This window comes from Chiloscyllium punctatum, chromosome 14, assembly GCF_047496795.1.
Source record: "Chiloscyllium punctatum isolate Juve2018m chromosome 14, sChiPun1.3, whole genome shotgun sequence".
NCBI lineage: Eukaryota > Metazoa > Chordata > Chondrichthyes > Orectolobiformes > Hemiscylliidae > Chiloscyllium > Chiloscyllium punctatum.
This window is the reverse complement of record NC_092752.1, coordinates 14731948-14753116: the sequence shown is the minus strand read 5'-3', so window position 1 is coordinate 14753116 and position 21169 is coordinate 14731948. Positions and strand designations below refer to the sequence as shown.

Below are 21169 nucleotides of genomic sequence, written 5' to 3'. Positions count from 1 at the left end.
AGCTGTACTACTCTTTTTCTGATTAAATAGTCATCTTTACCACCACTTAATTGGGATAATTTATTACAGTTCTCTCTGAACAGCCTGTTTTTGATCTGTTGATGATATTTATCCCATTGTATATGCTGCCAAGTGAAATGCTTGGAGGATCTCTCCAAATATTACTCATACTCACTGCCAAAAAGCAGCTGCCCCTCTTAACAACCAAGACAAAGCCTTAGACATGAAATTATTGAGAATAATATGAGTCACTTCTAAGAATTCTCTCTTGCAAAATGAGCCAACTTGCCCCTCATAGCAAGGGCATCCTGCCATAACTTGGAGTTTCATATCCAACCAAGATTGTATTGGACTCCGAAGGAACTAAAGAGAACACAGGAGAAAAGTCACGGGAGGCACTGTGCAAAATTTTGTTTGCCTCATTTCTTTTGATAAGTTGCTTTCATTAGTGACATAATGCATTGGAGATGGGCAAGGAAAGGCAGGTTTACAGGTAGTCAAGACTAAACCGGTTGGAAATCAATCTCTTCTTTTTCCGATTGGAAGGCAACATTCGGAGGATGGAATGGCAGAGGGATTGTGACAGAGTTGGAAACACTGTGAAGAATTCAAAGTTCGACGGCAGCCAACAGAAGACCACAACACCTGGTCATGGGACTGGCTGTGCTCAATGGGCAATCTCTAGTCATAAAGCGGGCACAGTGTATGAGATGCAATGACCCTGTAGGGAAACTTTTCACCATATCTTTTTGCCCTGATCCATTTGCCAGACCAGACGTAGTTTCCTCAGTCCAGCCCCATAGCGTGAGATAGGGTGGAGGAGAGGACATGGTCCGATGAAAAAACCAAACTGGTTTTGCCACAAGATTACACGATTTTCCGAATACAATTGGTGTAAAATTATTCCACAATTTACACAGCTCTATTAGCTGACAGCTGCCTCATTCTTGCCAAGTTAACATTGATCTCATGTGACAACCTTCTCACACTGTCTCCCAATTGGTTGTTCCTCAAATTCAATGACACCAATTTATTTTTGTCCATATTTATCCAAAAATGTTGTCCCTGCTACTTGGCAACAGGTCAACTCCTGGTTTTGACCTAGGGTTAGTCCTTCGAATCAAGTAGAATATTTCCTCCTGAGTATTTTAATTAGGGAAGTATAGAGTAGGGGACAATCCACATGGCATATTAATCCCTTTTGATCAGGCAAAGCAATTCCATAAAGTAAATCTGAGTAATACCTCATCTGAGACTAATGGTATTAGCTGAAAATCTGGCCTGAGAAAATGTGACACACAGCTACGGAAAAGTGGATAAGGCCTACAGGATGACATCAGCTGTCAAAGGAAAATAGGAGCCCTGAAAATAACTGAGTGTTTGGAAAAGAGATTCAGTGTCAGCAAAGCAGACTGCCTTGATTTCTAGAAAATTCCCTACTTGCCATTGCAGTAGGGAATCTAACTAGTAAAGAGGAGCCAACATTGGGAGTGGACATTTAGGAGGGGGCGGGGTAATCGGATTTCATGTAGGGGGAACATCAGGAAGGTAGAAGTCATAGAGTCATACAGCATGGAAACAGGCCCTTCAGTCCAACAAATCCAAGCTGACCATAATCCCAAACTAAACTAGTCCCACCTACCTGTCCTTGGTTCATATCCTTCCAAGCATTTCTTATTCCCGCACTTATTTAAATGTCTTTTAAATGTTGTAACCGTACCCGCATCCATCACTTCCTCTGGAAATTTATTCTGCACATGAACCATTCGCTGTACAAAAAAAATGTCTCTCATATCTTTTTTTTAAATCTTTCTCCTCTCATCTTAAAAATATGCCCACAAGTCTTGAAATCCTCCACTCAAGCAAAAGATGCTTTCCCGTTGACTTTATCTGTGCCCCTCATTATTTTATGAACCTCCATAAGGTCAGTTCTCAATCTCTTATGCCCCAGTGAAAAAAATCCCAGCCTCTCCTTATAGCTCAGACCCTCTATTCCTGACCTCCTGGTAACTCTCTTCTGAACCATTGAGGGAGCTGTCAGGAAGGGCAGATATTGGAATGGTGTCTTTGGACAAAAGTTGAAAAGAGGGACATCAACAACCGTCAAGAAGTTGACACCATCCAGGATGAAGTTTCCAGTACATTCAACTCTTCTGCTCAGTTCGAGGACAGCATTGAACTCTCATCCAACCTTCACTGGCTGACTGGTGTCACAAGCTTGGGGAAACACAACCAGTGGGCCATAAAACTGAAAATGGGGGCCATATCGTTTATTGTAAAATTTAAATTCAGGACTTGCCTCTGCCATTCATTCACCACCCACAGCCTGGCTCCACTAAACTGGAGCTGTTTCGCACCCTTACCCTTACAAATAATCAGATCATATAATCTTAAGATGAGAAGAAATAGGTCAGATAGTGCAAGATACAGAATCCAATCAGTTTCAACTTTAAACGACAAATAGGATGACTTATTATAAGGACCATGATAATGTCTTCATGCATCAATATGTAAAAGGTCCATCACCTGAATCAGGTTGGTGCTTTGGAAACTCTACAGTAAGCAGTATTAACAGGGTGGAAAGACTACCACTCCTTTTTGAGGCTGAGCCAAAGTGGGGTAAATCAACGTGACCAATTTACAAGAAACCTAAGACAGTCATTAATGAGATTTGCCAGTAGCAGCAAGAGTAACCATTCAATTAACCTCCCTGCTGTTGGCTTTCCTCAGGCTCATTCGGGTGATAAGGTCTGTTTCAGCCGGTAACAGCTGGATTGAATAAATGAGCCTGCTACTTTCAGTGTGGTGTGTAATTAGCACAAACACGTGTTGAAACATCTGTCCCTAAAGCTCACTCAACAGGACAGAAAGATTCTCCGTTTCCAATGTGTGCACACGGATAGCTTCAGGCAGCAGCTGATGGACAAGCACCAAATTACGCTGATTCCTCTCGGAAAGTAAACCCTAACAAAATCAGTGCGACAAATATTGGAAAACAAAGGAAGGCAAATAGGCTGACTCATAAGGTTTAGTCTGTCATTTCTTTATGAATTTGAACTACAAAATTTCATCTGTACTGCAATATCTTCCTTGTACATGTCCCAATCGTTAGACTTCTATAGTATTAAATAAGACTCAATTTGTAACATACATTTAGCACCACTTGGTCCATTATGTCTGCGCCAGCTCTTTGAAGGAGCAATCTAATCAGTCCCTCCCCTATTCCCAGAGCTCTGCAAATGTTTTATTTTCAAATTCATGTCTGATTGCTTTATGAAAGTTCCTATATAATCTGCTTCCACCATCTTTGCATACTGGTCATTCCTGAGCATTATAAGTCAAATTAATTCCCCTCAACTCCTGTTTGGTTCTTCCACCAATTGTTTTAAGTGTGAATTTTCTAGTCAATCCCAGTGTAAACAGCGTCTCCCTATTTTCATTGTCAAATCACCTCATCATTTTAAACACTGCTGTTAAATATCCTCATAAATTTCTCTGCTCTAGAGATAATAATCTTCTGATGGGCAACATTGGTCATTTGGGTCATAACTTGCTGTCAAAAGTAATGCTGAAATTAATGGTGCTTGCTATTATTTATGTGAAAGTCCTACAGCAACTTCAGCTAAGGGTCGGACACAAAATTATACATGAAAATGGGAAATTTGCGACCTGTGTTGCACTATTTGACCATTAGTTTTGCAAGAACAACATCTTGCTACTTGCTTCACCACTGAACTGTATCGAAAGGCAAGATGCTGTCATACATCTATGGGGGTAGGTATTACCTTAAATTGGTTGTTAATTTAGTTTTAATACACTCAGGATAATTCAGTAGGTGTTGTGGAAAATGTCTAACATCAGACATTTGTTTTGTGTTCAGAAAGCACAGGCTCATTGAGATTTAAAGTCAAGATATAGTGGTGCTGGAAAAGCACAGCAGATCAGGCAGCATCCGAGGAGCAGGAAAATCGGCATTTTGGGCAAAAGCCCTTCATCAGGAATGAGGCTGGGAGCCTAAGGGAGAGGAGAGATAAATGAGAGGGACATGGGGCTGGGGGGAAGGTAGCTGAGAGTGCAATAGGTGGATGGAGATGAGGGTAAAGGTGTTAGGTCAGAGGGGAGGGTGGAGCGGTTAGGTGGGAAGGAAGATGGACAGGTGGGACAGGTCATGAGGATGATGCTGAGCTGGAAGGTTGGAACTGGGGTAAGGTGGGGGGAGGGGAAATGAGGAAGCTGGTGAAGTCCATGTTGCATCTGCAGTACCCACTTTCGCCTGGTGGAGATTTAAGATAATCAGTCGAGGTCGTATTGTGGTTTCAAATTTAAATGACAAATAGGATGAATTATTGTAAGGACCATGATAATGTCTTCATGTGTCAGTAAGTAAAAGGGTCTACCTTGGAAAACATGTACTTGCATGTGTGCCCTGACTGTCAGAGAGTTCAGAGTTTAAGGAGAACATGGGGTGTGTGCACTCAATGTTGGAACTCTGCCCACCTATTAGTTTATTGCATGTTTACAACTTCCACACAGAGAAATCAGTTGGTTTGCTCCAATGGCTGCTTTACAGTTCTGCTATTTTACATATATTACCACACAATTAAATCATTAATTAGAATTAGAATGATAATTAGGCCATTATCACGAAGATGACAACATTTGTACACAAGGCCTGGTTCCCTGTAACCACATGGGAGCTTAGGATGTCTTCCTCATTGCTTTCTTCATGGAAATACCCTGGCCAATCAGGGTTGAATTGTCAACCATGTGACAATACGTTGCTTTAAGAGGTTATTTTGTTCATTTCCTTTAAAAGAGAGGCTTTAAGACAGAGGTTCTGAACTGTCTAGTTAGAAAGCCAGTAAACAGCTTGTGGGGTCTTAGAGAAAGTGAGGACTGCAGATGTTGGAGATCAGAGTCAAGAGTGTGGTGCTGGAAAAGCACAGCAGGTCAGGCAGCATCCGAGAAGCAGGAGAATTGACATTTCAGGCTTAAGCCCTTCATCAAGAATTATGATCAGCTTGTGAGGTCTTTTTAAAAAAGAATTGGAATAATAGAAGCAGCCAAAATGGGCCTGGTCAAACTACCACAGAACCAGGATTTTTAGTTTAGCTTTCAGCAGTTGCAGTTGGGAATCTTGAAGAAGTGAAGGTTATTCCGTCCATCTCTTGGTTACAGAAGCTGTCTGCTATGGCAGCTGCATGTGCGACAATCTATGTTCTGAATTTGCCTTTTGCGAAGGCTGTGTTTATGGGATGTTGCTATATTGGAATTGATTTAGTAATAGTTACTGCCTCTATTATTCTGTGAAATTTTCCAATAGAGTTAAGTTATTCCAATTTCTTCCTTCCTTCTGTAGTATTTTAACTATAGTGGATAAATAGAGTGAGCTTTGCTTTAAATCCAGTAAAGGGTTTACACTATCTTCTGAGTACTTTGAGGGGGGTTTGGTCTGGCCCATAACAACCACTCATCACTTTATAACTCCAGCGGTATATATTGTTTGAAATTTGGCATTCTTGATGATGACTGCATAATGTAGAGTTTCAACAATGTGTTTCACTTTTCAACTGTATCAATCACAGTATTGTTTCTCACTGCCAAACTGTTCTCACTGACATCAGCTATTACAATTGTGGAGCATTATACCTTCAGGTTTTCATTCTGTTGGAAGCTTGCAAACATAAAATTTAAATTGAAAAGAAGCACTTTCCAGTCAGTCTGTTTTTCTCTCTTATAGTAATAACAACTTGCAGTCATACGGCATAAAACTTCCCAAGGCACTTCAGATGTACAATACCCCACATGCAATCACGCAAATGCCGTGGATAAATGAAGCATAACCTTCCTCTTCTGCATTCAATACCCCTTGCCATAAATGATGATCCTGGAAAGTGAGCTAGAGAAGGAGAGGGGTGTAGGGAGAGAATTCCAGAATTTGGGGCCAAGGCGAATGAAATGATAGCCACTAATGGTCACATGATCAAAATCAGGGATGCACCAGGAGGCCAAAAAGTGACGCAGTGGGACTGGAGTTGGTTACAGAGATAGGGAGGGAACAGACCATTGATGAATTTGAAAACAAGATGGGAGTTTAAAAATCAAGATGTTGCTTCACCAGGACATTATAGAGTAATGTAGGATCACAAACTCTGGAGTAATGGTGGCACAGGAAGTGCTAAGGGTTAAGAAGGTGGCAGCAGAGTTTTTGATGCTCTCAAGTTTACAGAAACTAGAATGTAGGAAACCAGCCAGGAATGCATTGGAATAATGAGTAGAGAGGTAATCTTTCTCTCTCTTGATTTCACTTTCTGTACCTAATTGAAATTGAATTCACAAACTGACACTTCCTTCTCAGTTTTTGTATTGTTACTCTTTCAATAAAACTGGTTAAGGGTGTGTACAATTGCTTGCCCTATCTCCCTTGTTGTAGTAATCTCAGGTCACATTTCAGCAATTTGGGTCATGTAATATTTCCAAAAACCTAAATGCGCACAAGCAGCTGCAACAAAAAAACTGATGTGGTTAGATTCACCCATGGAGCATGTTATGTCATGTTTCATGGTTCTTGATTAACTTACACACCACAATGGTCTCTTCACAGAATGGTGTGGATTTCATTATTTTGGCTGATATTACAGTGGTTCAATTCAATCTCCAGAATGTTTCTTGGGAGAAGCATGTGGCTTTAGAGTGGTGAAGGTCCATTTTCAAGGGAATGTGTCAAAGATTAGTGTCTAATTTTGTTTTCGCTCAGTCCTGCTTTACAAATAAAGAGGAGACTTGTCATAGCATCGAGTCATAGTGTCATAGAACACCTAAACAGACGCTTCAGTCCAACCAGTACACGCTGAACATAATCCCAAATTAAACTAGTCCAACCTGCCTGTGTTTGGCCCATATTCTTCCAAACATTTCATATTTGTGTACTTATACAAATGTCCTTTAAACATTGTAACTGTACATGCAGCTATCACATCCCCTGGGAGTTCATTCCACACATGTATAAAAAAAGTTCCCCTCATGTCCTTTTTAAAACTTTCTCCCTTTACCTTAAAAATATGCCCACTTGTCTTGAAATCCCCTATGGAAAAGGATGGAAAATCATCGATGGAAAAGACACCTGTCATTTACCTTATCTATACCCCATGATTTTATAAACCTCCATAAGGTCACCCCTCAACCCCCTACACTCCAGTGGAAAATGTCCCAGCCTATCCAGCCTCACCTTATATCTCAAACCACACCCCCCCCATTCCTGGTAACATCCTGGTAAATCTTTTCTGAACCCTCTCCAGCTTAATAATATCCTTCCTATAGCAGGGCGATCAGAACCGCACACTGTACACCAGAAGAGGTCTCAAAAACATCCTGTACAAGCTCAACATGACCTCCCAACTTCTGTTCACTCAGCACCTTTCACATCCTCTGGACCCAAAATGTTTCACAGGTCAATGGCCTATTTTTGAAGAACAATCCGAAGTGAAATAGCTCAGGTGCACACAGCAAGATTCCACAAACAGCAATGAGTCCAATGGCCAGATATCTGTTCCAGTGGGATTATCTGAGATATACATATCACCCAGTTCAATCTTAATATGACAGAAATTAAATCACAAGGATGTTCTATCATCTGAGGGACTATGCTCCAATCTCCCGGGATAGATTTCTCTTGAATATTGAATGGATTTTAGTAGATAAAGTGTGGTGCTGGAAAAGGCACAGCAGATCAGGCAGCATCTAAGGAGCAGGAGACTCGATGTTTCAGGCAGAACCCTTCATCATGAATCCTGATAAATGGTCCTACCTGAAACTTTGACTTGTCTGCTCCTCAGCGGCTGCCTGATCTGCTATGCTTTTTCCATCGCCACACTCTATACATGAAGTGCTCACTATCTCCAAATCAATTTTAATTTGTTATAGCGCCAAAGACCTGGGTTCGAATCTAGCACTCTCTGAGTGGAGTGTGCACATTCTCCCCTTGTCTGCATGGGTTTCCTCCAGGTTCTCTGGTTTCCAAAGATGTACAGGTTAGGTGGATTGGCCATGCTAAATTGGCCATAGTATCCAAAGATGTGTAGGCTAGGTTGGTTAGCCATAGAGAATTCAGGATTATAGGGGGGTTCATTTGGGTGGGATGCTCCTCTTCGGAAGGTTAGTGTGAACTTGATGGGCTGAAAGGCCTGCTTTCAGATTGTTGGGAATTCTAAGAGGATGTTTAATGATGTATGAGTTTAAAACAGTAATAACAAACCCTGTGATTCCTCTGTCTAAGAACTAGTCAGTCACACGCTGAAAATATTTAAATTGCAAAGTGCCTAGAGGTAATTTTATGCAGAGATAACAGGGAATACATCCAATTTAAATCATACACCAGTCCCAAATTCTATACTCACGAAAGTTCATGCTTATCTGCCGGGTCTGTTGGCTATTTTACTTCGGCTTAGAATTTTATTCCATGTAGAAACAACTTAGTTCAGGTGTTTAATGAAAGGAACCAAGTTGGATTTATATTGCATTTGTATCGACCTTAGGACATCCCTAAGCGCTTTACAACCAATTAAATACTTCACGGCTCCTCCGCTGAAGGATTACCGCAGATTTATTAAGTGATAACAAACGCTTGGCTACCAGGAAGTATATGATTAATTGATATTAACAAATATCTTTTTCCTGTAACATTCTTGATCGGTGGTTCCCTTTGGCCCTAAATTTTGCAAAATTCACAGAATCACAGAATAGTTACCATACAGAAGGAGGCCATTAGTCCCATCGCTGTCATGCTTGCATTTGACCTGGCACCATTCCCTTATCTTCTCCAACAGTCCTGAACATTCCTCTTCCATTAATAATGCAATTCCCTCTCGAATGTCTCAATTAACCTTGCCTCTACCACACTTTCAAGCAGTGCATTCTAAATCCCAACTATTTACTACATTAAACAGCCTCTCCTCATGTCTCCATTACTTCAATTGCCAGAACACACCAATGCCAACAATTTCAAATTCTTCCTCCTATTCCTTCCAGACTAGGTCCTCCTCCTTTCTACACTACTCCAGTTTCAGGTCTAAAATCTAACCCTCCTTCCCAAGGTAAAAAATTGCCTCTGTCCCAGATGTAATCAGCAGCTCATTTTGTAAAAATACTCATCTATTTCTCTGGAGCTCATGCATTCAAATCCATCTTCAAAGACTCGTACCAAATCCAAGCTGACAATCCAGCGCATTACTTAAGGAGTGCTGCACAGTTGAAGGTACCATATTTCAGAGATGTTAACATAAAGACTGATAACCTTCTGAAGTAGAGAAATGGACACAGTGTGGAAGCAGGCAATTCAGCCCATCAAGTCCACACTGGACATCAAAAGAACATCTCACCAGACCTACCCTGTACCCCTACATTTCCCAAGGCTAATCCACCTAATCTGGACACTTTAGCATGGCCAATCCACCTAACCTGCACACCTTTGGGACTGTGGGAGGAAACCAGAGCACCCAGACAGTCACCCAAGGGTGGAATTGAACCAGGTCCCTGGCACTATGAGGCAGCAGTGCTAACCACTGAGCCACTGTGCCAACCAGGTGGAAAAAAATAATTCCTTGGCACTATCTTCAAGAACAAACGGAGCATTCTCCCTAGTGTCTGAGCCATTATTCATCCTCCAAACAACATCACTGAAAAAAATTACATGGCCATTATGTTTTGGGATCATGCTGTGTAGAGATTGGCTGTCATGTTTTGTAGGCTACAATAATGACTGCATTTCAAAGGTACTTTTTCAGCTAAGAAGTACTTGGGGACATCCTGAGATTATGAAAAGTGCTAAATAACTGCAAGACTTTCTGTTGTTTTTACTGTTTTCCAGATTGAAACTTCAATTTCCACTGCACTCACTCCACTCCAGCTTTCAATCAGGCCCCCACGTTTTCTTCAAACCCATTTGGTCACTGCCCCAGCCTCAGAGGTCAAGGTCTTACCATTCCATATGGAAACTCAACCTATTCCAGGTCCGTATCCCCAATCTTGCTTTGATCGGAGTGTGTCACACTAATCACAAGACAGCATGAATCTGGATGCAATTTGAGATCAAACGACAAGATCTGGGTTGCAAGGCCAACCATCTGGATCCAGTGGACCCATCTTTGGCCAGGGCCCAAACAATACTATCCACATTTTCATTTCACAAATCACAAGCAAAACAGATGGAAGTAACTCCACAGAGGCTGGAATTCCATCACCAAGCTCCCTACTTTGTTGGCACACAGACAGTCCTTGACTTCAGTACTGCCTGACTTGCCGTGCTTTTCCAGCATCACACTTTTCAACTCAAATTCTATGATCCACCTGGTTGACTATACAAACCCTGCTGAGTTCCTGAACTACCAAATGATGCAACGCAATTTAGGTCCCAATGTCCACTTTATTTGCCCAGTCCCTGCGAACTGCAGCATCCTCTGGCTGGATAGGCTGTCTGTCCAACGTCCCCACACCCCAAACACTCTAGACCCTCATGACAAGCTGTGAACCTCCCTCCAGCCTCCAGTTTTAGCTTCTGTTTATAGAAATACCTTTTCACATTGTTTACCAGCTGGTGTCCCTTAGTCATGTGAACTCTGCCTCTGTGGTAAGTGCTTTCACTCCAGTTTGTGACAAATACAAAATACATTTCTTGAAACAGATGTAATCTTGCTGAGAGGCCTGTCTTGAAATGAAAATTACTAAATCCACACATTAACAGAACGACGCCATGAAAACCAAGAAAAAGAAATGATTTTGCTTTTATTTTAGTGTGGATGCGATGTTCTAAAGTTCCCTTTGTTTAAGTGGATCTTGATGAGGTTTTGAGTGAAGAAACGGGGCCAGCAATTTGGTACATTGAAAAAATAAATAGATTTAATAAGAATAGTGCTGTTGCTGAGTGAACAGGGCTTGTGTATCATGAACAAACATAAATACAGAAAATCCTAGAATTCAGTCAGTCAGCAATGTAACCAGAGACAAACTGCTGAAAACTGAGTTTAGGGAACTCATGGTCTTGTTCTGAATTAAAGCAACAGTGAGTTTAGTTTGCAGCTTGTTTAGGTGTCTGAGTGAAGGAAAAAACATCGAGTGGATGTGAAGTGAGTGAATGCCAGAAGGAAACTGGTTGCAGCTGTGCCATTCTGAGCAAGCAGCCTTGGAATGGAGATAGTGATAACTCTTCTGGAGATGTTTTTGGTCCTTTTAAGGACATTTCTAGGATCCTAACAAAATACATTTAATGAAATCATCTGAAAGGGCTTCATGGAGGACAAATCCAAAAAGTCCAAAGAGATGACTGATAGCATATATGAAGAAAAACGTTTTGCTGCAGGTTTTAAAGGGACGTAGGGAGACTAAGACTTATCTGATAATTGATGGCGTTATGTAGAGGACAAGGATGCGTTTTGAGACAGCTCTGCACAACAGACGTGACTTAGAGGATCATGGAAAATGCCAGACCAGATCCTCCCTGGAGTCCGAAGGCACAGGAAACATTTATCGACAGGAAGTTTACATGGAAATGCAGGGCATACATATTGCCAGTGCCATTTCTGTGAGCACAGCATGGTGGCTCAGTGGTTAACACTGCTGCCTCACAGCCCCAGATACTTGGGTTTGATTCCAGCCTGTGTGGAGTTTACATAGTCTTCCCCTGCTGCGTGGGTTTCCTCCGGGTGCTTCCATTTCCTCCCACAATCTAAAGATGTGCAGGTTCAGTGGATTGGCCATGGGAAATTGACAGTAATGTCCAGGGGATGTGTTGGCTTAGCCATGAGAAATGCAATGTTATAGGGTAGGGGGGGGGGTGGGATGCTCTTTGGACAGTCAGTGTGGGCTGAATGGCCTGCTTCCACACTATAGGGATTCAATGATATGTTTTGTAATTTTTATTGTGATCTTTTTAAGATCATAGACAAAGAGCTAGAGGGGGATGCAGAGAACTAGAAGCTGCTTAAGACATGTCTTTTCAATCAAGCTTTTGGTCACCTGTCTGAACACCTTCCTATTGTGATTCAGTCTAAAATGTTGTCTGTTAACACTTCTGTGAAGTACCTCATGGTGTTTTACTTTGATGAAAGGTGCTATATAAATGTGAGTTGTTGCAATATGATCAGGAATGCACAAACAAAAGGACTATGAAAATAGATCCAACGGTAATTTCCAAAAGAGAATTAGGTTTTTGATGTGAGTTTACCACCAATGGGATGTTAATATATGATGTGGCAATGCTTATGGTATCCCTCATATCAAAAGAAACTGGATGTGAAGAAACCAACTTACATTTAGTCCAGCTAACTATGATGCACAAATATCACATTACATTCTATACACATAGTGCCTGAAATAACATTAGATTATGAAAGAGCAGCCTGATTGTGCTATTCTTCAAATGACCTGAAGTAAGATGAAGCATGAGGTTATACACTCTCAGTTCACATGCCATGAGGCAGTGACGATACCATGAACATATCTTCTAAAAGTATGCTGACATATTGACTGCGGAAGGTAAGACAACATTAAATATATTTCCTTAAAAATTGCAACATTATCGGGAATAAGTAGGGCTGTAAGAATTATTAGGATACTATGATAAGGACCAGTAAGGGTGCATTTGCTTGTCTGGAGTCCATGTTCCTGTTTTATACAGTCATTGAGGTGTACAGATCCTGAAATGTTCAACTGTTCCACTAAAAGTTACTTTCAAACAACATAACGGTGTGATCTCTTTCTCATATCAAACAATTGATTGTAATCGGGTGTCATACTAGCAGAGTACTCACTTGTCATATGGGCATACTCAAAGGTTGGAATCCTGATTGAGGTCAACTTCAAACCTGCTTATGCGTCTGGAGGCTCGAGGTAGCAGATGTGGACAGCTGCAGAAGCCAGGATGGGGAAAAAAGAAAATCAGAAACAAAGTCAATTAGGTTTCATTTCTCCCTTTTATCCTCCGGCCTTCTGCTGCTGGATGCACTGCACAGAGGCTGTGAAGCCCATCTGACAGCAACTCTCTTTGGCCTGAGGTACTAACTGCAGTTTAATGGTGTCATCCGTCAGGCATGTGCAGCAGTCATCCTACTTTCCTGCTTGGATTTGTGTTAACAAAGGGAAACCTTCTCATTACAAACTACACAATAGCTGGTCTGCAAATGGGAGAGGCATTATAGGGGTATCATCAGTTAATGAACATTTCAGGTGCCCATTAATATATCAATCCTTTGATTTTACATAAGTTAACATTTCTGTAAGAGAACAGACTAATAAATATTACATGCTTATGTTCAATGCCTATCAACCAATAAACACCAAAGTAATCTATAGTCTTGTATGAATAATTGATTACTCATTCTACAAGAGCTTTGCAACATACATAGGAAATTTCTGGAATGTTGAAGGGTGTTGTTACTTATTTACAAACAAGTCCAGTCTATTCTCTTTCACTACATTTGTTTTAAACTAATTCAAGGAGATTTTACCCACATTATTGGTAAAGGTCCCTTCTCAAGTCTGGGTTGCCTTAAACACAACTGATGCCAAGTGTTCAGACCTGACAGATCAAAAACAGAAGTTGCTAGAAAAGCTCAGCAGGTCCGGCAGCATCTGTGGAGAGAAATCAGTTAACGTTTTGGGTTCAAGTGACCCTTCCCCGGAAAGATCCGTTCTCAGGAAGAGTCACTCGACCTGAAACGTTAACTCTGATTTCTCTCCGTAGCTGCTGCCGGACCTGCTGAGCTTTTCCAGCATGTTCTGTTTTTGGTTCTGATTTACAGCATCCGCAATTCTTTTGATTTTGATTTAGACCTGAGGCATTGTCTGAAGTTGGCACCAGAAAGCTAAATCGTCAAGAAATTACTTACCTGAATGTGGAACCAGGAGGACCATTGGAGTACAGGAGACCAGAAATACACTTCTGTCCCTTGCAATTGCCCTCTTATTTGACTCCACACTCTTGGACCTTCCTAATATTTTCTTCTATCCATCTAGGCCCTACTTGATGATCAATGTTGGAGGAACAACAGACACAGCCACATAGTCTGGAGCCCCACATGACATAACCAGCTTGCTGGCAATGTGCCCAGGCGTCCCAAACCTGCGGGAGGTTTGGGCTATTTCTTGCAGAAGCTCACAACGTGCTGTCTGTCAAAGGCTGAAATAAGTTTCCAATCCCCCAGGTATCACTGGGGGCCCTGAATGTTCACTTCTCCAAATAAAGTCTTCCTTTCCTTAAAAGATCATCCACTGATGGCTCCAGAATTATTTTTTGCACAGTCAGTACTGGCTATTAACCTCTGAATTAACTGCAAAGATTTTGAATCCCCTCTATCTGCCCTTTTACTTGTTAATGACCCCAGAAACCTGCTACCAATTTTATGACCCCAAATTAGGCGCAACACTAAAAAGACTTTCTTAATTAAATGTTAAAGCCTGATTATGACTACTATTAAACACATTTCACCAGCAAATGTTTAAATTATACTGGAGATATTGATTGATGCTGACTTAATTCTTAATTTCCATCACCACCTTCAACTACTGAAGGACATGGAAGAAAAAGTCTTAGCACAGATACTAAAATGATTTTAAGGTACTATGTGTTAGTTTTTGAAACAGTGCAGATAGGCTTGAGTATTATTGGTGATATCAGGTCATTATAAATGCTCTGTAATTTTCAGTCTATAGCTGAAAAGTCACTTCCATGACACAACCAAACAGAAATTCTCCCTGGCACTGTTCACATCCAAATGTTTAAGACACTCTTACTGCATTCTTGACTGTGTTGTGTTAACACAGCATTAACCAGTTTAATAAAATCTGTTTGTTTTAAATGGCTGTGCGAGATATCATTTATGAACATCACTGCTGATTTCCACATTAATGGCACTGATCAAAATTTGACTTTAGTTTTGGCTGGTTGACTAACGTTATTAGGGAATAGATTCATGGTAATGGTTCCTGACGCTGCACAATTCCGAACTGAATTGTGCTGTTTGTTACAGATACCAGAAATCCTCTGCGAGTGAAGCTGTTTTTAGGGAGTTTCTTTTTGTAACGGAATATTGGCACAAACCTAGACATGTTTGCCTGTTTTCGGTGAATACAGCGCAACATGAAGGTCAATTCAGAATGAGGAGGTGTTTGCTGTGTAGGTGTACCAAGCAAAGGTTTGGTTTGGAGGTCACTACAAGTTACGAGAGAAATACACTGCCAACATCAGTACATCATACATTAGACCCCTCCCTCACATACCTCCTTATGATCTGAACTAGATATTCACAATTCTTTAATGTCTCCACAGGTAGATCACACAGGACAGACAAGATCAGATATGAATCCTTAATTTCTTTTATGTTACAGCAGATTGCATCAAGCAATAGTTACATTCATATTCATTGAGTCCAATCAACATAACTTTTCAATGACAGTACCAAATAATTGCTGTACTTAAAAACCATTTTTCGGTACTTCCCCCGTGTTGTAAACTTGCCCATTGCCTCTGGGGGAGGGGATTTAACTGAATAGGAATTGGATTTGGGTTGAACAGGAGGTTTAAGTGACAAGGATCTGAAACGCAAAGAGAATCAGTTGGAGAAACTCAGCAGGTCCGGCTGCATCTGTGGAGAGAAAGCAGAGTCAATGTTTCAGATCCAGTGACCGTCTTCAGATCCGGTAACAGGTCAGAAATGCTGGCTTCTGTGCTGAGAGGGTAGTGGGGGTTGGTAAGAAGTAAGCGATAGGTGAAGACAGACAGAGAAAGACAGTTGGCAGACAAAGGAATTGGTAATGGTCATTGAAAGTAGGGAGAAAGTAGGGCCCATAAGCAGGTGAAAATGTGCTGAAAGCAACACATGTGATGACAGAGCTTGGGGCCTGGTGTGTGCCAGAGTGTGTAAAGGTCATGAAGAAGGCATTCAGATCTAAATATTATTGAACTCGATATTGAGTCCTGAAGATGGCAGGGTCCACATGTGGAAAATGAGATACTGTTCACCCAGCTTGTGTTGAGCTTCACTGGAGCACTGCATTTGGCCCAAGACAGAAATATTGGCCAGGGAATACGCTGGTGTGTTGGTGTGCAGTCAACTGAAAGCTCAGAGTCATGAAGGTCAACAAGAACGAACTGAAGCAGGAAAATTGACGTTTCATCAATTTTCCTGCTCCTCGGATACTGCCTGATCTGCTGTGCTTTTCCAGCACCACTCTGATCTAAACTCTGCATCTGCAGTCCTCACTTTTGCCAAGAAGGATCTGAATCCTAGTCCCAACTCACTTTCAATCCTTCCACTTCTTGTTTTATTGGAGGAAAGAAGGTGAGTTTGGCACTTTAAATATTACAACGAGAAAGTGTCTCATTTATATGACATTTTGAACTTCTTTACACATGGTCAGGTTTTCTTACACTTAAAGAAACTTAGCAGTTACAGACAAGGATTGTTGGGCTAGAGGTGTCACCTCTCAAAGGACACCTTTTCTCTTCTCTAATGACCTTTCCAATCTATCTCTAATATCTCTCCCAAGCATTCAACCTGAGCGTCAAAGCCTTTAGCATCATACAACCCTGAGATCTTTAATCCAACAATACTGACCTCCAAATCCCCTTGAGCACCCGCACCCTGAGATATACATTGCTCCAGGCCTCAGAGTAGTCATCCAAGCTCCCCAACCATTCAGTGTGAACATTCCCATGCCCCATGCCTCTGATTACACGTGCCCCTTAGTTCTGACAACATCTCCCAGAACAAGTGAGCCTCTCTTCATGCCTCCTATTTTTCAATCCTGCCCTTGCTCCCTCCCCAATTCCCAAGACCTTCAAGTGATCCCATGGATCAGATTGCCTACAAATTTCCTTTTCCTCTACCTCTCCGGGGGTCAGCCCCCAAGTTTGGGCAACGTTTCTGTAGGATGAGAAAACCATCTCACAAGCCAACAATGCTCACTCCACTCCACACCCTACAAGGCTGTAAGACCCTCGTGGTTTGTTGCACATTATAAGCCCTCACCCCCACTCCAAAAAATTAAACCCACTGGAACACTACCTTTCATCTTCTTTTGTCTACAACCAACTGCATCAGAGACCTTCCAAAGCACTGTGTGTGAACTGTTGGAGGCTGTCAAGACAACTTAACAAATGCTTATTATTTACACTCCAAACGGTGACAGTATCAAGGATTGCACAATTAGCATTTTAACTACGAGTATCTCAATGCTTTTTTAGTACCTCCTCTACACTTTAGAACACAACATTTACTGATAATTCTTTTTCCTCTACAGTCAAAAAAAAATCCTTTCACATCATATGAATAATTCCTCAGACTATCTGCTGCATCATTCGATGATAAAAAAGTTGCATTTAATAATCACAACTGCACACTGTTAACTATTTAATCTAAATCCTGGTGTCTACTTTTTGAATCCAGTTGAAATATTTATTAGTTGGTCTGAAAATTAAATGGACATTGCAATTAAAGTTTCTCAGTACTACTCATTTAACCTGATAGATTTGACCAGTCAACTCACCTCACCACAAACATAAAGCCCTCCTCAGCCATAGACTGGTCTGCTGCTGCTGGGGAAGTATTTTCTCAGTCACTCACTGTTTCATTCAAACTCAACCATAACTCATTTCATAAAATATTTGCTTTGCACCTGTGGTGCCTATTTCATTGCTTAGCCTTCTAGAAAAAATAAGCAATCTTTTAGAACATTGGATATATGTGGATAACTACAAATTTGGCACAATGGGATTATAATGGGGAAATGTCAACCATTGTGGAATTATAGAAGTGTTATGGTGCAGAAAGAGGCCATTCAGTCCATCGTGTTCTGGACCCCAAATGAGCATTATGGTTTCCAGCCTTTCCCCTATACCCTTGCACATTCTTTCTATTCAAATAATAGATCTTTGGAATACCTAAATGGAACTTACCTCCAGCAGACTCCTAGGCAGGACATTCTAGACCTGAAACATTCATTGTGTGCAAAAGCTTTTTCTCACATCATAGTTGCTACTTTAGCAAATTACTGTGTCCTATTGCTCTTGACCCTTTTACAAGCAGAAACTGTTTCCATAGAATCCCTACAGTGTGGAAACATACCCTTCAACAAATCCACACTGACCCTCCGAAGAGTAACCCACCCAGGCCCATTCCCCTACCATATTATCCTACATTTACCACTGTCTAATTCACCTAACCTACACAATACTGGACACTATAGGCAATTTAGCACAGCCAATCCACCTAACCTGCACACCCTTGGACAGCGGGAGGAAACTGGAGCACCCAGAGGAAACCCACGCAAACATAAGGAGAACGTGCAAACTCCAAACAGAGAGTTGCGTGAAGGCAGAATCGAAGCTGGGACCCTGGCACTGTGAGGAGTGGTGCTAACCACTGAGACAACTTGCTGCCCTACCTGTCACCCTGTCTCCTTTATTCTGGCCTCTCAAGGTTTTGAAAACCTCCGTCAGTTCTCATATATTGCCTCAGCGTGGAAGCAGGCCATTCAGCCCATCAAATCCAAATCTCCAAAGAGCATCCCAACCAGACCTACCCTATCACTGTAACCCCAAACTTCCCATGGCTAATCCACCCAGTCTACACATCTCTGAACACAATGGACAATTTACCATGGCCAATCCATCTAACCTGCACATCTTTAGGCTGTGGTAGGAAACTGGGGCACCTGGAGGAAACCCATGCACATAAGGGGGGAATGTGGAAGCACCACACAGACAGTCACCTGAGGGTGGAATCAAACCTGCTTCCCTGATGCTGTGAGGCAGCAGTGCTAACCACTGAGCCACTGTACCACTCTTAACCATCTTCCATCCCAGGACAAAAGTCTCAACCTCTTCAATCTATCCTCCTAGCTGAAGTTTCTCATTCCTAAAATCATTCTTGCAAATCTCTTTTGCATTCACTCTGATTCTTTCACATCCTTCCTATGGTAGAACTGCACACAATATTCCAGCTGAAGTCTAACAAGACTCTTGTATAGGTTCAGCATAACCTCCTTAATATACTCTATGTCTCTATTAACTAAGCTCAGGACACTGCTATGGGTTCTTTGATTCTTAATGTTAAATGGAAAACCAAGTTGATTTGTGATCCTGGGCCATGAAACATTTCATACGGTTACACTGTGACCATCCTTCCTCTCCTCCTTTCAGGCACATCTACCTCTTTAATAAAGCTTTTAGTTCAAATATCTCTTTATGTCACACATTGTCAGACTGGTATCTGATATCACTGTGGTCTTGAGCCTTGGGATATTTTACTGTGTTAAATGCTCTGTGTGAATGCAAGCTGTTGTTTGGAGTGTGTCCGGAGAGTTCATTGAGATGCTGCTGGAATACCAATCCAACCTTGAACCAGACCAACTCCCAGCTCTCAGGCATAAAGAGAAACAGCCTGATTGTCAGCTTGTGACTTGACAAAATAATGCTGGCTTAGAAAAACAAAAGAACTGAGCTGAATAGTGAGTGGCAGGCCTGCATTTCCAATCTTCTTGCAAACATGAACAGCAATTAGAAGAAATCCTGACAAAACAATTGGCAATCTGGTCACCCCCAGCTCCGGTAATCAAGACTTGCATGGGACCTCCCCTTTCACATCCAATCCTTAAGCCTCTCTTTAATATGATTGACACTCACAACATTGAAATGTGTCAGGGAACAGGTCTCCATGTTAAACATATCACTGACTATTCTCTCAACGCCCTCTGTGTGCTATGCGCTATGTCAGATGACAGCTCAATACTCAGGCCGTAATCACCTATGGATTGGTTCACTCTGTGAAAGGGCTGCCAAAATATTTGAAAGCGTAGCTGTTGTTTGGCAGCACGCTGCCCTTTAATGAGCTGCTGTGAGAAACAGTTAACTGCTTCCAGTCGTCTGAATAGATCACATCAGTCAGTTAGCCCTTACATCGGTGCAATAGTAAATCAAGAGTGAGAGCTCAGTCCTGTTTACAACATAATAAGTTCAGAACAGGTGGTTAAAAAAATGTTTTATGTGCTCATTGAGATTCTGGGGACAATTTAAACCTAATTCTTCCGTTGCGTCACTCATGGGGTCAGTTACAATGCTGGCTTGTCATCCCACTTGACTTTATTCACCAACAGAGAGTAACACTGGGCAGAAACGAGTTGCAGTGTCTTACCTGCTAGTTGACAAACCAATGAGGGATGCATGCTGCCCCTTTCCAGGGAGCTGTAAATCAATCAGGAGGTGTTGAAGCCATTGGTGTACCCTGTCCTGGAAACAATACCCTGGAGCTAACACTCTTCAGTGCCAAAGGGAAGGCTGGTGTCTGCTTTCGGGAAGAGCAGCCCCAGATTTCCATGGCATTTCACGTCCACAGTGTCCATGGAAGTCTCAGGTATTAGAATCAAACAATGACATTCAGTTATTGATATTCCATTTTCAGTACAATTGTAATAATTACATATGTATTAATTTTATATTTGGTGATTTATTTTAATTTGCAAGGTTTCTCTGCTAAGAATACCCAATGCTGCACATCTGTGGTACAGTTTCAACGCATACTTGAACTTGTTTTTTTCTGGGTGAGGGAAGTCTGAAGGAATCTAGCTCAAGCTTTAGGATTGGTTCTCTGGGAACCCCTAATTCACTTCAAGTCATTTTGCATTAAGTCACAACTTTCAGAAATGCAGCCACAACTTTAAGTGAGGACTTACTGTACAGGACATTTCGACTGGAATGTTTAGAATGAAGAAAAGCTTTGGCTAGAAGTAATCTGTTTCTATTTGTTGTTTTATTGGGAGTTATCAAAGATTCAAGATTCAATGTAAAAGTTAGAAGAGAGAGCAGGGCGAACATACTATTCCAAGGCCAATGACTGAGGTGGAAATTGTGTCTATGTTGAAGAACAGACTGGAAGCAGTTGGATTAAAAGGGCACAAAAGGTTAGTGGAGCAAAGTCATGTTGTGGTAACTGGATTGTGTGCAGCAATGGCAGTGCAGGTATAGAGGAGGCAGGTGGGACTAGTTCACTTTGGGATTATGTTCGCATGGACTGGTTGGATGGGAGGGTCTGTTTCTGTGCTGTATGATTCTATGAGTGTGGAGGACCCAAGAAAAAGGGAAGAGATGTGGGGTGGGAGAGCGCAGTGGGTTTCTCCAGTT

General features: G+C 41.6%; 1 protein-coding gene across 1 annotated transcript in view; it reads right to left on the bottom strand.

Moving 5' to 3' along the window:
* The window catches only part of nrg1 (neuregulin 1), an 828914-nt gene that overhangs the window by 409822 nt on the left and 397923 nt on the right, over positions 1-21169 (bottom strand). The window contains exon 2 of the mRNA XM_072583931.1: positions 12804-12899. Within this exon, the coding sequence (XP_072440032.1) occupies positions 12804-12810 (7 nt within the window). The 5' untranslated portion in view covers positions 12811-12899. The remainder of the gene's footprint in view (positions 1-12803; positions 12900-21169) is intronic.